Source organism: Cnephaeus nilssonii (genome assembly GCF_951640355.1).
Source record: "Cnephaeus nilssonii genome assembly, chromosome: 8".
Taxonomy (NCBI): domain Eukaryota; kingdom Metazoa; phylum Chordata; class Mammalia; order Chiroptera; family Vespertilionidae; genus Cnephaeus; species Cnephaeus nilssonii.
Window position 1 is genome coordinate 76,581,649 of NC_137079.1, and position 17,180 is coordinate 76,598,828.

At 34.9% G+C, this 17,180-nt stretch overlaps 1 protein-coding gene across 4 annotated transcripts in view; it reads right to left on the reverse strand.

Moving 5' to 3' along the window:
* Window positions 1-1,881: 1,881 nt before the first annotated feature.
* The window catches only part of PCDH17 (protocadherin 17), a 100,192-nt gene continuing 84,893 nt past the window's right edge, over window positions 1,882-17,180 (reverse strand). For all 4 annotated transcript variants that reach the window (XM_079778699.1, XM_079778698.1, XM_079778697.1 and 1 more), the window contains one exon: window positions 1,882-4,272. In XM_079778699.1, coding sequence (XP_079634825.1) covers window positions 3,590-4,272 — 683 coding nt within the window. In that variant the 3' untranslated portion in view covers window positions 1,882-3,589. The remainder of the gene's footprint in view (window positions 4,273-17,180) is intronic.

Sequence of the window (17,180 nt, forward strand, 5' to 3'; positions counted from 1 at the left end):
CGAACAGTTTTTAACCTGGTTCTAATAAAGCAGACTGTTCTCTTACTACATGGCTATATTTTTATGGTGTCATTTTTTAGATCAAGCAGTGCCTAGATCTTTTACAGGGAAGTCATATTTTTACAAGATCTCTGCTAATTTCGGGAAACAAAACAAGTCAATTTCCAAACCAGGAATTCAATTAATTTATAGAGCAGTGAGCCAATCTTTGTATATTGCCTGCAATTGGATGCCAGGTTAAGAAATAATATGAAAGCACTGTTTGAAATTGTGAGAAATGTCTCTCTAATGTTTACTTTGGTATAGTATAACTAAGACTGAGTCTTATTACTTTTAACTTTGATGAAAAGATCTTTCATCATTAGCATGTTGTGGAAAGATTTTGTTACTGATTTTTTTAGTTCATCAGTAAACAATTTTTAAAACTTTGACTTTCTATGAAAATTTATATAAACTATTATTCTGTGCTTGACATCAGTTATTTAAGAACCTAAAAGAAAAAGTATCATCAAAGTATTCATTTTGAAAGTGTGAAGTTTTTTTGAGGGTTAGTTAATGGAGATGTGAATTAATTTTTTACATTCTGAATGATGCTGAAACCCCTTGAAACATCTCTGTTTGATTGTGTATCACCTCTTAGAGCAAGTTGCTCCCCAAAAGGGTGATTTTGGCATCTCATAGACTTCCTTGGAAGTCAAGCACCAGAGGTCTGTGATAAAGGTAGTTGCCAGCCAAATGAATAAAAGCAAGATTCTCTCAACTCAATTTTAAAAGCTTAGAGTCCTGACTGCTGAATTACCACCAACTTGAAAATAAATAACCACTACTAAATGCAGATAACATGTTAAACAGCTAACACTAGTAAATCACTGGTGACAGAGAGCCGAAAGGGAAATCCCTCACACATTGGCACACCAATTCTTAAAGTCTTATAGCATTGTAATGTCTTCAGACACATATACTAAATTGAACAACAGGTTACTCAAAGTTAAGAATGTTTTAAAAATAAACCCTACTCTCTTTTTTATGTCATTTACATACTGCCTTAGATTTTACTAAGTGGCTATCTGTCTAGTAAGAGAGAGGCAACACTTGGTAAGACTAAATGGAAATCCATCAAATGTATGCTATCAAGCTAAATCAACCTGTGGTCTCCCAGCAAAAAGTAAGATCATATAACAGAGACAACACATTTCAGATACATAAATTGTCCAAAATATAGACAGTCAATTCAGTTTCACATGTACAAGATCCCTTCTTTTCTAATTTAAACATTTACAAATGATAAAAACCAATAGTAGAGCTTTGGAAAGGCTGTTACTAGGAACCAAATACAGTTCTCCAGAGAATAAGGCTGATGGGAGTTGTTCACTCTTCCTTTCAAAGCAGTTTGCAAAGGAGGTACAGTCTAAAATCTTGACAGCATTTGAGGGAAATATTTTCAGTTGAATTTGTTGAGGTTTAAAATTACAAAACTTAATTGAGTTCAGTGTTTGTTTTTACTCTTGTTTTTGTTAATCTAGGACTTTATGACATTTATGCTGTTTCTACACTAGCTTGGTGGCCGGAAAAGAAGGCACAGAATTCTCCACCAGTTTGCAAATAATGCATTTTTCTGCTCCAGTGCACAAACAGCCTTTATGTAACTCAGCGCCACGTTTTCTAAGGTATGGGCTGGAAGCTGTTTGTCATGAAGCTGTAAAATGCCAAAAAATTTTTAACACTGAAGGAAAATGTCAATCAAGGCATTTTCCCATCTGCTGCTACTTCTGCAAGTGCTAATTTTATTTTTTCCAATTCCTGAAATTTGAGGTTTCCTAGCCTCACATGGAAGTAAGTTTGAAACTTGCTAAATGACACAAGAAAAAAGGTGCAAGCAAATGAAGGAATAGAAGGTGTATTTTTCTCAAAGGACACCAATAAAAAGAGGCAGAAGAACATTGAGAAAAATGGAAAACATTCTGTTAAGACCCAGACCTCTTGAAAAACACTACACAATGCAAATAACCAGGGCTGGTATCACACATGCATTAAAGCATTTTTCATGGTTTTGAAATAAATGGGAACACACATCTTGAACCACATAAGATACTTTTAAAACCAATCAACAGTATGATATCTACAGAGGCAGAAACTGTGTGTTATTGAGAAAACATGAAGAAATTTCAGGTATTGGTACAAATGCAATTCTTGTGATTTAGCATGACTTTAATAGAAGCTTCTACAAGGACTTGCACATAACCATGACTGACAGATGTATTTTTTGACCTTTCAGATAGCTCCATCGGCTCACTCAAACACATTTTGAACAGATTATGTACTGTAGTACTTGGTAGACTATACATTAAACAAGAGACTTTGCTCTGAGGCACTGCTTCCCACACTCCATGGGGAAAAGGAAGCAGGAAAAAACAAAACTCATAGAGTTCGACAGCTACTGAGGCAACACTTGCCATTTACAATATAAGCCCAAATATTTTTGCAACACAACTATATATTAATTTAATAAAATACACAATATAGCTCTTATACACTCAACAATTTGGCTCATATGCACTGAATCTGCAATAAATCAATAAAAATATGTCATTTGATGTAAACACATTGAATCTTCTTACATTTGCACATAAAAATGATCATGTGATTCGTGTATGTCTAAGACATTTTCCCTTTCCTGAGCTATTTTAGTGTCCACAAATAAGTAAAACACATTAATCATGTTAATTTTCTCTAAATAGTATTACTCAATGGTAACTATTTTTCAGAATCTCTCTAGGTCAAATTAAAAATATACCCATCATTATTTATATGTTTGTTGGACACTAAAATGCTAAAGAGAAATTTTAAAACTTCAAATTTTCTCCTCTTTTAATGAAGTGAATTAGTCTGTGTGTGTGCAGGACAAAATGGACTATATCTTTTTACATTTAACTTTTATACGACATGAGGTGTCTTACAAATGACCAAGTATTTAAAAAAATTTTTTTTCAACTAATGATATGGAATGTTCTTTGTGTTTATATGTGTGGCAGGTAACTTTATACAGAAATGCTTACCACAAATATGTATTAATGTTTGGTGTAGCTTGGACTACTGCAAGGTCTTTGCGGGACTTTCAGTAGAAGCCTGCGATGACTGCTAAAAATCCACCACAGATCACACATTATGACCCTGCTTTGTATGGGGTTTATAGGTAAACAGTGAAGTCAGCATAAATCACGGAGGACAGTCTTACAGTGATCCGAAATACTTCACTCCTCACACGGCATACCTTCCTAACAGATTGTCAAAAGGTATCTTGCCTCCTCATCCTCCTTTTTCTTCTCTGTTTTTCTTTCCTCTTTGAGCATCATCAATTCTGTCCTAATATAAGTTTGGTCAAAACAAAACCATTGTTATCTCTGGGAGAAAAAAAAAAATAGCAGTGAAAAGGACATACTTGTGGGCACTTCAGATGTTCACGGAAAGCCTTAAAGCAGCATTGGTCTCTCTTCATCCCTATGGACCAGGTTGTCACCTGGAGGGATCATTTTTAAATCAACAGAAGAGATAAGAAAATGCCAATGCTTTTTTTTTTTTTTTTCCCCTCTCACTTTCTCACAGCTACAGGGTCATTTCCCCGACAGTCCTGCAAAAGCTTATCAATTTCTCTCACGACTTCCTCCGCATCCACCGACTCTCGGCCCAGATCCCTGTTGGGGTGGTCAAGCTGCTCCAGAACGGCCCCCATCTCGCTGGAATCGCGGCTGGCTCTGGAATGGACATCTGCGAAGACCCTTGCCATCTGATCGGAAGCCATGAAGGGAGGGTCTCTTGGTTGCTTACTTGGCGACAGATACTGACCGTCAGCGGGCAAATACTGGCTGCTTGCTTCGGCCAGGGCTCCTGGTTTTGCTTCGCAACCATCCTGGGAGCCTTTCGTTGAGGTGCAAGGCTCCATGCATGCCTTGGTGGGGCTGCTTGATGCTGAGGGGACCTCTTGGAGGAGAGGGCTCAGGGCACGTTTGGCTTTTAAATAAGGTTTAACATTGGCAATGAGAATAGTGTGCTCTCGCTTGTCTTTTCCAAATGTACAAAAGGTCTTTTTCCCAGTGGGATTCACAGTTTCGTAAGTCTCAGTCTCAACATTAGCTTCAACTGTGGGTACAAAGAGATTTGTGCGGTAATCTGCATTTTCAGCCTGGTTGGCTGCAGGGAACTGTGGCATCCAACACCTGTCAGAATGACCAAGCACTCGGCATTCATCTGTGCAATTAATGCACTCTTCTGGTTCTGCAAGACAAAAGAGAAAAAGCAAGTCCAATCATTAGCGTTGCCTTTACATTTCCACCAAGACTCTCTCAGCTCTCAGTGGGCCTGCTTGACCTCTGGTCTCTTAATTAAAAAGGAAAAGAAAACAATAATTAATACATTTCAGGATGGTTGCATAAACCTGCTGGTGGAGACAATGGTTTTATTTAAGTCTAGTCTCTAGATATTAACGAATTCCCATAGCCTGGGAAGAAGAAAAAGTGGCCATTGGAGAATCATTCTCAGTAGAATAGAACATCACTGTAAACTACTTTCCTTGGGATATCAGCTAGTCTTTGTTCTGTATAACCCATCCTGGAAACAGTGAGCGTCACAAAGGATTACTCGGATTAATTTTTCAAATCAAATAACAGGGCAAAAGCTGGATTGCAGACTTCTGTAACAAGTCCTAAGCTTATTTTTAATGTTTTATCCCTATTTTCCTTGTAATTGTTATTTTGGTGACAGTCATAAAATAAAAGGTTTCCTTTAAAAGCCTATTTTTCCTGCTGAGAGTAGCAAATGGAAATTTCTATCAGAATGTGTTATGAATAAGCTTGTCAAAAAGTGCACATTTCTATTTTATTAGATATGGGTATGGATCATGTAATCAGTTTTCTTCACTTTAGGTTTTTGTTTCTGGTGTAAGTAGGTGAAAATGGATTTAGTCAACAGATATATTTCAGAGTGAATGACGAATCATGATTTCCTATTTTAAATGATAGTGCTTTCTGTGAGAATTTTTGCTTATCTCTTTTGCCAATAGAAATATAGATAATCTAAATAAGCTTTTTTAACGATCCTATTTCAAAGATGCTGAATAAGAAAACATGAAAGAAAATGTCTTCATTACGACAACAGCTGCATACTTCCATGACCACAATATTTTAAACTATAACTTTGTCTTCCTAGTTGTCCTTTTCATCTAAAATAGCTATTCCCCTTAATGTTTAATGATCCTTTAAATCAGAAACTTTTTTTTTAAGGAGAGGATATTTACAATTTACCTCTGTGTGATGGAAATAGAATTCCCTACATATTTAAGAACCCTTGGGATTGACATTAAATTGACGCGAGAGGATCTTGACAAATTTATAGTGTCATGTGCAAGGAGAAAAATGTTCAATAGGAAAAGGAAATTTAATAGCATTGATAAATTTATACAGTTACTTTTCAAAGCCATAAATAAAATCTTAATTCATATTTAAAATACATAAATAATTCCCTCTCCAAAAAAAGAAAAAATATACAATACAACTCAATTTATCTCAGAAGGTTTTAAGATGAAGTAATTTCCTATGACATTAACATTTTTTAAAGTTATCTAAATACTGTTATGACAGAAAAAAATACTGTGGCATTGCACAGCATGTATCATTAACACGTGAAACATTTAAAACATATTTAGGTATGCCATATTTTGCCATGTTTTTAAAAATATATTTACCTGTGAATAAATTAAATATGTTAAGTTTATTATGTAATGCAGGTAAGTATGTTGAAATGCAGTTTCCAACTGAACTTTCACCCAGAGACTGGAATATTATCTGACATGAAATTGTTAAACAGATGAACACAAAGAGAAGCAGGAGGATACAGAAACATAAAATTTTCTAAAATGCCTTCTTGTATAGATTTAAAGTAGAGTAGAAATTTTATAGAAAAGAATATCCTGAAAAGTTTAATATCTGGTATCTATTTTCTTTACCTATTCTGAATGGGAATCATAAAAAATACTTCCATATATGTGCCAGTAAGAGTTAGGGGGAAAAAAAGGTATTATTTCATTCAACCAATTTTTCCTCCAAAAATACAGTAGAACACTTTACTACCTATTTCACTTGGTGATACTTTTGAATCTTTTAGAGTCAAAATTTTTTAAAAATTCATTTGTAATCCATACACTCTCTTTGAAACATAATAACATAGTTTTATATTCCAATTGTGACTGGCCTTCAATTTCAGCTATTTGGATAGTCTAACACTGAATAAATTCAATATGAATTTTAAAAGAGAGTGAAAGTGATAGAATAATGCAGATATATGAAAGTGAAAATCGACCTTGATTTTCAACATGAAATGATTGTTTGCACTTTACTGCTGAAAATCTGCAGCTTTTTACTTGTCTCATTCATGTCACATCCTAGGGAGCAAATTTTGAGTATTGATTGTGATACATTATAAGCTGTTCACCTTGTGATTAGGCTGCAATTTTGACGGCAGCAGTTCACAGAGAGTGAAGAAAATAGAATGGACACTTTTGCACTAGCAGCAGAAACTATGAGCATAAAGTAAACAATAGCTGCAGGGGTCAAATAAGAATTTATGACAGTAAAATTATTTTTGAAGTCACATCAATAAAAAGATAAATAGGTAGGTACTGAAAAGAGACATATAATGTATGATTAGCTAGACCAAAAAGAAAAAAAAAATCAAAGAAAAAGGGAAGAGAAGCTAAGTGAAGGGAGAGAGGCAGAGGAGGGAAGAGGAGGGGGAAACATTTTAAAGAAAGGGAGTTGTATTAGGAGGATTTCTGCCATGTGTATCTTTCGTCATATATTTGCAAAAACCCCTCAATAACCTAAGTGTGTATAATAAAGAATAATACTGTTGAGTGTTTTCTCAAGCCCTAGAACTATAAATGAAGGTAAACTTCTGCATCTTAGAGAAAATGGATCCCAGAATAGATATATTGAATTAGAAGATATAGAATTTTTTTAAAAGCAAAGTATAAAGACTACCCTACTTGCATAAATTAGTGTAACCAAAATCAAATATTTGTATTAGAAAACAAATCTAGAGACACTGGGCAGAAGAAATAAAAGCAAAAATAATTGATCCAAGATTTACTTTTGTCTTCTGGAACAATCTGGGATTAAAAGGGAATTGTTTACTTTTATTTTAATGCTGTACTCAATGTAACATGATTTCCCTTCAACAGAATGCACCCTCTACCAGAAAAATGGACTAATCCAAATGGTATGCAGATGAGAAAAATAGAGAAATAAGCATGTTTATATTGCAAAGACAAAGCAATTCTGAAGACCAACTGCTAAAAATCTAGACAGTTCCAATGTCTAATTTTTTAAAATGTATGATTGCCTGAAGAATCATGTGACAATCAGATAAACTGGAATACTTGTTTAGTATTAAGAATCATTTTCTGTAGTCATATAGCCTCATCTAACTATTGCACAAGCACCCATAGGGAGGAATCTAAATACTGTCATCCTAATTAGTTTAATTTTGCATCTTAATTTGTAAGATATTTTTTCAAATGATATAAAGTCAATCAAATGACTACAGTATTGCAGTTCATTCTGTGCCAAATATCTCTCTCTCTCTCTCTCTCTTTCTCTTTCTCTCTCTCTCTCACACACACACACACACACACAGATCTTTGTTTGTATGTGTGTGTGATAAAATTGCGCTTTTCCCAGGATACATAGTCCACATAAAATTTAAAAACTCAAATACATAACCAATGCATTCCTGAAAATTAACTATCAGTAATTACCATAAGCAATGTACAGGTGAGTCATTACAACATACAAGAATGTTCTATATTCATAATATGAGTGATAACATAAATATAGGGTGTCCCAAAAATGTATATACACTTTAACAGCTGATAGTTCAATTTTGAAAATGAAATACATGTTAATAAACACTGCCTTTATAACTATTCAAAGTGTGTGTATACGTTTTTTGGATATTCTCTCTATATAAAATATAAATATATATAAAGCATCACAAATATAATGAATATATGTATGTATAATTCTTTTTATCTAAAATCTATCATTGGCCCAACAACTTGACTACCTCTGATTTTAGAATTTTATACAATGCAAATTGATTTAGACATAAAGATGTCTGAAATACACATATTCACATTGGCTGACATATCTGAAAGCTCTCTCTCTCTTTTTAAGTATGTTTTTATTGATTTTTTTTAGAGATAAAGGAAGGGAGAGGGGTAGAGAGATAGAAATATCAATGAGAGAGAAACTTCGATTGGCTGCCTCCTGAACACCTTCTACTGGGGATCGAGACTGCAACCCTGGCAAGTGCCCCCACTAGGATCCAAACCAGTGACCTCTTGGCCCATGGGTCAATGCTCAACCACTGAGCCACGCCCGGCGGGCTGAAAGCACTCTCTTTTTTAATGTAGATTAAGCAGTTTAATAACTTAATCTTAGAGATAGTAGGTAAGCAATCATTTTGTGCCAAATATATCTTCAAAAGAACTGTCATTGAGGAAGTTACTAGTATGTGTATGTAAGGAAAAATATTTAGGCAAAACATCAAATGATGTGATCTTAAATTATTGGATTTTAGCAATCTTCCATAAAGGACACCATGTTTAATGCTTACAGTGTGATTTTAACATTGTAAAATCACCATATTATTAGGAATGCATGGCCATTTCAACAACGGGTAATACTCCTTGCATGTTATGACTCCGTGGTGCTCATTGCAAATGAGACATGTCCAGAAACCAGTCCATGAAATTTCTTACTTCAGAGTAAATCTACGTCTTTATTCTAATCTGTCTCATTCTCAAGCGAGAATTTATCACAAATCAGAAGTTAAGTTTATTTTCCCAGTCTTGGAAACACTAAACCACACCACCCAAAGAGAGATGCTTGGCAACTAATTTGTTACCACTTAGGGAAATATTAGAAAACATAAAAGGATTTCCTCTCCTTAGTTTCAAACTTGCTTTCTGCCTCAGGAGCCCACACATTTGTAAATCTGAAAATATGCATATAGTTTCTATCACTAGAACTTCAGATATGCATCTGATTTAATTTTTATAATGAGGAAATAATTGAGTCTTAGAAATGTGAAAACCAAAATCTATAAGTCAGGGCTTGAATGAGCAGGTTCTAAAGTGCTGTGGCCAACGGGGAAGGACATCTGAGAGTTTTCTCTGCTTAATGACTGTTAACAAAACGGCTTTATTTCTGCTTTAAATAGGAATTATGCTCCTCTATTAGTGTTGTTGTAGTTGTTAATGTTTCTAGCAGCATCTTAAAATTAGCATTGTTTCCAAGTAGACAACTCTATAAATGGAAGTCTGTTTTTTATTTGTTCTCATTTTTCTTTTTTATTTCAAATTTACCTTTTTTTCACTAACATAAGCTTTCATAACACCTAATTAGCTGTCTAGAAAAGCAGGGAGCAGAAAACATCTCCACTTATGGCTGGCACAAGTGTTCTGGAGATTAACTCTACAGAATGTAAACTAGGCACCCATCGCAGATTATCTACCCTCAGACAGATGAGCCCAGAATGTAGACTGGCAGTTCATTTATACTACGTTCCTACTAAACGGTTCTAATGGTGTAACAGCAGTTTGCTTTTACTGCCTTTTTCTTCTTCAGCACACACATACATACACACACTATACATGCACACACACACTACACATGCACACACAATTTCACACATACACACATACTTCCCTATAAGCCCAACAAATTGTGATTTACCCAAATATATTTTAACATATCAGAGAGAAAACATCGATACTAAAATAGAGATCTAATCAGAATAGAGTCCAACAAAGCTCTAATGAATGTTTCAGTAAGTTGATATAATTTGCAACATTCTGTGAACTGACACTTTTGCAACCAACAGTTCTTCCTTTTTTTGGTGATGCTGATTATTATTTACTTACTACACTTTACCATCTTATAAGCCCCTTACACTTGTTATAATAGGGTGAGTCATTCCATTAAAATAGCACCTTACCAATCTATACTCATTCAAATCATTTCCATTTGTGACTTCTATGTCCCATTTACTAGCATATTAGTTAAAAATAAACCTGATTTTACTCTATCTGACTATAAGAGGGGTAAAAATTTCACTTTCAATATCATTTCTAGAGACAGTGTCAGAAAGTTGTCTCAAAACTTTTTTTCCCACTGTATCAGAATAAAAAGAAATGAGTATCCCAATATTATAATTTTATCACACACTTTTTTTGCCTGCTAGTGTTCACATGCCTGCCAGCCTTAATATTAGCACAATTTTAATAAGCTTGGTGTAATACCTTATGGAGGGAAGGAATCATAAGGAAAAACAGTCACATCTGAGGACCAGTCACGTTTTTTAGCTAAGTAGCATTTCATCTATTACATTGTATTTCCTGTGTTTCTTACTTGTGCTCAGGGATCTATGTTGTTTTACTAATCAAGTAACTGGTACACAAATACACAGATGGGGGATGTCTTTTTGCTTCCTTTATTTCCTAATGTGAGGGGAATCATGCATTTTGTTACAATATGCTCATTTGTCATTTTATGAGGATGCCTGTTCCCACCGGCAGTGATATAATGATGAAACACTAGGCATAGGACTGCAGAAATATAATTTTTCCTAATAATTGCCCATAATAAATCATAATTTAGAAACATAATACACAATAAAAATGCTGTGAGACAAACATGTATTTTCAGGTGGATGCACTGCAAATCTGGCTTCTCGATTTTACCTCCCTCGGTTGTGAAATGCCATTCTATCTGCTTTTGATAAGTAGAGAGCACATGTTGAAGAGGAAGTTATTATAACACTATCAATAGTCAAGCAGTGCAGCTCTGAAGTGCTAATCCTCTAGCGTGCACCTGGATCGCACAATGCTTCTGTATGTATTGCCAGGGCTGCATTCAGACACCAGAAACCACTGGCCTGTGTCATGTTCAACTGAATCCCACTGCAGCTGTGTATTTGGGGGATTGGCACGTTCACACTCACTCTGCAGCCCAGCTGTACACCTTCGGGGTGGTTTTCAGTGTTTGGAACCCTTTGGACTTAACAACCTGTCTACCCGAGTGAACTTTTTGGCAGGTATATTGATATCATGAAGATAATACTCTGAGATAAAGAAAACTTAAGTTAAATGGAAACTTATGTTAAGCAATAAGAGCAAAATGATAAAAAGAAATTTGATGTGACAGCACCAGAAATATAATATATATACACACACAAACTCTCTCTCTCTCTCTCTCTCTCTCTCTGTGTGTGTGTGTGTGTGTGTGTGCGTGTGTGTGTGTATAATGAAGAGAGAGAGAGAGAGAGAGAGAGAGAGAGAGAGAGAGTCTAAGCCATGCATAGGGAATCTATGGCACAAACATAGTGATTATGTCCCAAAGCACACTGCTCTGAGATTAACATTCAAAATTCAGCTGCCTGCCTCCCCCAGTCTCATACTGTAGTTTCCGCCATCACCTGGGGCAGCAGCAGATGTGTGGAAGTGCGGGCCCAGATAAATGGGGCCATCTCTTTTTTAACAGGTACCCCGAGGAGAACTGGCTCTGAAGCTCAATACTATTCTAATGGAGCAAGTTTTTGTTTTGTTTTTTGTTTTGTTTTTGAGAAAAGGACTCTGAAAGAGCCTCTCCAAGGAAAGAAATACAGCTCAAATGCCTGAGCCGAGTAAAGACAGCTCAAATTCAGTGGGGACATTAGATGTGTGCAGTTCAGCAGTTAGTTTAAAGAAGTTATACTCAATCATCCATAATGCAGTTTTCAAGGAAAGGCATCTTGAACAGAATATAGTAGAATAGGTGTTATGTCAAATAGAGGTTTATGGTAAATGAACCTAAGTCTATCCACCTAAAATCCTCCAGTCTCGCCCGGCCGATATAGCTCAGAGGTTGAGTGTCAACCTATGAACCAGGAGGTCTCGGTTTGATTTCAGTTGGGGTACCAGGTTGCAGGCTTGATCCCCATGGGAGGCATGCAGGAGGCAGCCAATCAATGATTCTCTCTCATCATTGCTGTTGCTATCTCTCTCTCCCTTCCTCTCTCCAAAATCAACAAAAAATATATATTTTTAAAAATAAAATAAAATCCTCCAGTCTCTGATTATATCTCTTCACCTAGGAGTTTACACTTCAATTGGAAACTAGAAAAAAAGCTTTGAAACCATCATAGGGGAAATAACTCATGATAAATTACATTTATCATGAGTTATATTTTATCATAGCAAAAACACAGATAAAAGTCACCTATAATATGATAAAAGGCTTTGTACAAGAAGTGGTGTCTGATTGTAATTCAAAGGATGATCAGAGTTTCAACAGACAGTGGAGAGCAGGCAGAGCGTGATCCAGGTGAAAGGATTAGAAAGTGAAATACTCACCACACAGAAGTATGCATCTTTCAGGGTAATAAGAAATCAGCTTTGCAAGCCAAAGGACATATGTTGCAATGCCAAAAAAAATAAAACAGTAATGTAGGGGGAACTGGCTAGGATTTACAAGAGAATGGAAAAACTCTAATTAAATGAACAAATTTAATGTAGCAGACAATGGAACACTAATACAGGTATTTGAGCAGTTTATTGCATGTCTTAGAAACAACATCCTAGTACTTGATTGCAAAGGTACTGGGCAACATTTATGAACACACAAACCTGGGATGAGCCACAAGGCAAGTAGTATTCAAATCTGCATTATTTCTAAATAGAGATATCTAGAGGTTTGGTGCCAAACAAGGATATCTCCAACAGAGCACAGTAGGCCCTGGCATGATTCACTGGCTTAGTCATTCTGACCCCAATGCCACCCCATTCTGCTTGCATCTCATCAGACTTTTCCTAAACTACAGAAAGCTTTAATGTATATTTACTCAATTGACATTTTATATTAACAGTATAAATCTTGCATTTTATAATTCTGTATTGGAAAAATATATCTTCTTCCTACATCTAATGTATCTTGCCTCTTCCTCTACTTCATTATTTTTAAACAAGCATAAGAATGCATATGATCACATGTCTTAAAGATTAAAGAATTCCTTTAGAAACCCAGAAGAGGGAAAATCTGAGAAAGAAGATCCTTTTAGGTGTCTAGGAGAGAGAGATAATAAATACTCTTGAAAGGCACAGAGACTGACCACAAATAATGTAGATATTGAATCTATGAAACTCTTCAAAGTTTATTCTGGATATCAAGAAGAATTAATAATTAAAGAAAAGCCCTAATAATTTCCTCTGAAATAAGCATTTCTGTTTTGGATGAAGATAATGTCACCATTTTCCATTGAGTTGTATATTTTTGCATTCCTCCCTAACTCTTAGTATTTTTTAGTCTCTTTGCCTCTCACTGAGATCTTTATAACCCTTGAGGTTCAGACACTGACACCATGGTATGTTATTTCATGATCAATCCCTTGAGTACACAGAACAAAAAATTCACTTTTCTGAATTTGAACAAAGTACTGTAATTTAAAAAGGTATAAAATATTATTGGCAACCTACACTGAGTGGCCAGATTATTATGATCTCTGAATGCATAATAATCTGGTCACTCAGTGTATATCCTATATAATAAAAGGCTAATATGCAAATTGTCCCCTCGACCAGGAGTTTGACCATCAGGCAGACCGGCCAATCAACCGCCCATGTCCCCTCCCCCTGGCCAGGCTGGCTGGACCCCGCCCATGCACGAATCCATGCACCGGGCCTCTAAAATATATATATATATACTGAGTGGCCAGATTATTATGCATTCAGAGACCATAATAATCTGGCCCCTCAGTGTATAATAGAAGTGACTACCCCATGCAAGTGACTCATTTCAAATCCATTCATATGAGGATGTAATGTCAGTTACAATTGACACATACAGTAAAGTAACATCAGATCTGTCTGTTAAATACTATGTTTATATGAAAATCCAAAGTTCTTTATTTATTATTGAGGGAACCATTTTAAATACAATAAATCCTGCCTGTCATATATCCCCCTAAAACATAGAGGTCAGAGTATTTTCCCCTGAAGAAGTTTCTTAAACCAATGATACTTTTATTAAAATTAAAGCTTATATTTTAAAAAGTCACCTCTTTATAATTTTTAAATTATGGAAAACAGTAAGTATCTTGAAAAACTACACTTCAGCATCTATAGGTATGTTTCTTCTCACCTAGATTTTTCCTTTTATCCTGTTTTGATTCTACTGCATTGTCATGTCAAATATGTCATTTTCTCTCTTGTTTTAGTTAGCTGTCCTTCTATCTTATACTTTATCTGGCAGCTATCATCAACATATAAATTAATTTAAAAATCTTGTAATTTCAAAGTCTTGAAAGGGTTAATGCAGCTTCCAAAAGAACCTGATCTAGATGCAGTGAGAAACCTATGCTCTGGCATGCAATAGTTAGTAAAAGCTGTTTGGTTTACAAGGACAAATTTAAAATTCTAGCAACTTCACACTGTGAATTTCAGATCCAAGACTATTTAAATATGCCACTATTCTTCATCTTCAGAGAGGACATTTTCCTTATGCTTTTATTGCCTGTGAAAGCTAACCCTATCTCTGATAATGACACCATTTTTGATGACATGGATGAATATATGTAAAATTTAAGTTATCCTCCTAGCAAAGTGGTAATCCTGTAAGGAAGGTCAATGAAAGCATGCCTATTAAGCCAAAGTCTGTGTAAGAAGCAAGCAAGGTAGTCTTAGTGATTTTCTCTCAAGCCTGCTATCTTATTTCTACTAGAATGTACATCTATTTACCAGGTTAAATCCCCTCGTTCATCTTGTTTCTAGCACTTGTTTGTTTTCAATTGCTAGAGATAAGTAAACAGAATCAGGTATCATTTTTGGTATTCTCAGAAAAAAGTTCATTCAGATGCAACTAATCCTTCCCTACTTATTATTTAGTAAACAATAGGATTTGGGAATCCCGGAAGATAGATTTTTAAAAAGATCCTAACATTTTTATATTTTAATGACATTCTAATCTCCAAAAGCTATTCATTAAATTTAGAGAACTCTACTCTAGAAACAGACCTAAAGTTTCAATGAAGTTATCTTATGGACATGGTTCCAAAATTAACAGATGGGTGTGTTTTTCATATCAATTATATACACATATATTACATATTTAAAAAGAGAAATAATACAGAATACATTTTATTTTAAGAGTTAAAGAATGCCGAAACCAGTTTGGTTCAGTGGATAGAGCGTCGGCCTGAGGACTGAAGGGTCCCAGGTTCGATTCCAGTCAAGGGCATGTACCTTGGTTACAGGCACATCCTCAGTAGGGGGTGTGCAGGAGGCAGCTGATCAATGTTTCTCTCTCATCGATGTTTCTAACTCTCTATCCCTCTCCCTTCCTCTCTGTAAAAAATCAATAAAATATATATATTTTTTAAAAGAGTAAAAGAAGTGGGAAACATATATGAAACTTTGCCTCTCCATAAATGATTCCTACAAAAATTACTTATATTATAATTAAAAATAAACTGAAGCTAAATGTCCTCAATGTGTATGCATACACACACACTACAAGATAATATGTATTTTCACCAAAAATGCCTCTTGTCAAATGAAGTTTTTCCTATAGAACTATTAAAATTAATAGTGTCTCAAAAATAACTTTAGAATAAAATACAGGCAATTTGGCCCTGATTTTACTAAAACAACTCCTACCACTAAGCTGCTAATACTGCTACTATTATTGCTATTATTATTATAGATAGTTTTAAAATACATAAAGAGTAGGAAAGATAACAGACATTTTAAATAAGCTGTTCTGGAAATTACTTCTCTAAAACCATTATGCCATTACCTTTAGTGTGCTGTAAGTTTGCTGAAAGCTGTTTTTTATCCTGTATGATTGGGTCATCCCAATAATGAAAATTTGAGCAAAATCAATAAACTCAATATCCATGTTCTAGAGTAAATACACAGAAGTGTTTCTTGTAATGGGTTTTACTGGCAATGACAAACCATTTTTCTAGTAACAGCTTTAATAATTTGTAATCATTAAAACACACAGAAGCAATGAAGAAATTGGGAAAAGAGGTCAGGAGACACATATAGAAAAACAGGAGATTGGCCCCCTGGGTCACCCTGTTATGTAATCAAACCAAGGGTTGCAAAGCAATTGGACATGGCCATCCTTAAATCAGAACAAATATAAAAATATGCTTTTAAAAGGTATAAAAGCCCACCCATACATAATGCAACATGAAGATCAAAGGGTGTCAGCAGTGGTGCTTAGAATACGTTCTAACCTTAGAGTGTACTTTCGTGACTGAATTGATAATCAACTGCTCCCAGAAAATGAGCAGACAATAAAAGTGAAATGGATTGCTCATGAGTAATAATAACAGAGGAAAAATATAAGCATAGAAGAACTAATTGTATGTTTGCACTTATAATCTAAATCTAATCTGGAGGAAATTCATATTGACATCCCTGGGAAAATTCATTGAGACAGCCTTTTTAAACGCTAGCATGGTATAGTTGAGTACTTCCATTTAAAAATCTGGGTGCTCAGTCTCAGAAAGAAGTGATGCTTTGTGCTGCCAAACTTACTTTTGAGTAGCTGCTTAACAATTTCCTTTGCCATTGATGAAAAAGGTTATAATCTGAACTGCTCAGTTTGGTGTACAAAACCCTCCATAATCTGGACCAAATAAATTCTTCAGGCAATTCTACCATATAAGAAAAACAAATAAATTTAAATTCTAACAAGTCAAATTTGTACACTTTCCTTTACAGCAAATCACTTTGTAATCTTTAGGAAAGTGGCAGTGCTTTTCTGATTGAACTCTCTCATGCCTTTAGAATGTTGAAGGATTTAAGTCAGTTGGAGAATGTGTAACCTTTTACATAGTTGGCATCACAGTGTCTGCACAAAGGGAAAAAAAATTAAATTTGAGCAAGTCTCACTCTAACCTTCAATTATAAGTGATTTATTTTAAATTTTCAGGTTCAGATGAGTGTATGCCTTGATCTAAAATTATCTACTATTAAATCCAAGGTCTACCTATAAATAGAATAAAAATTTAGTATGTGATTTTACAAATTAAAATATATACATATATTTTTGCCCTAGCTGGTTTTACTCAGTGTATAGAGC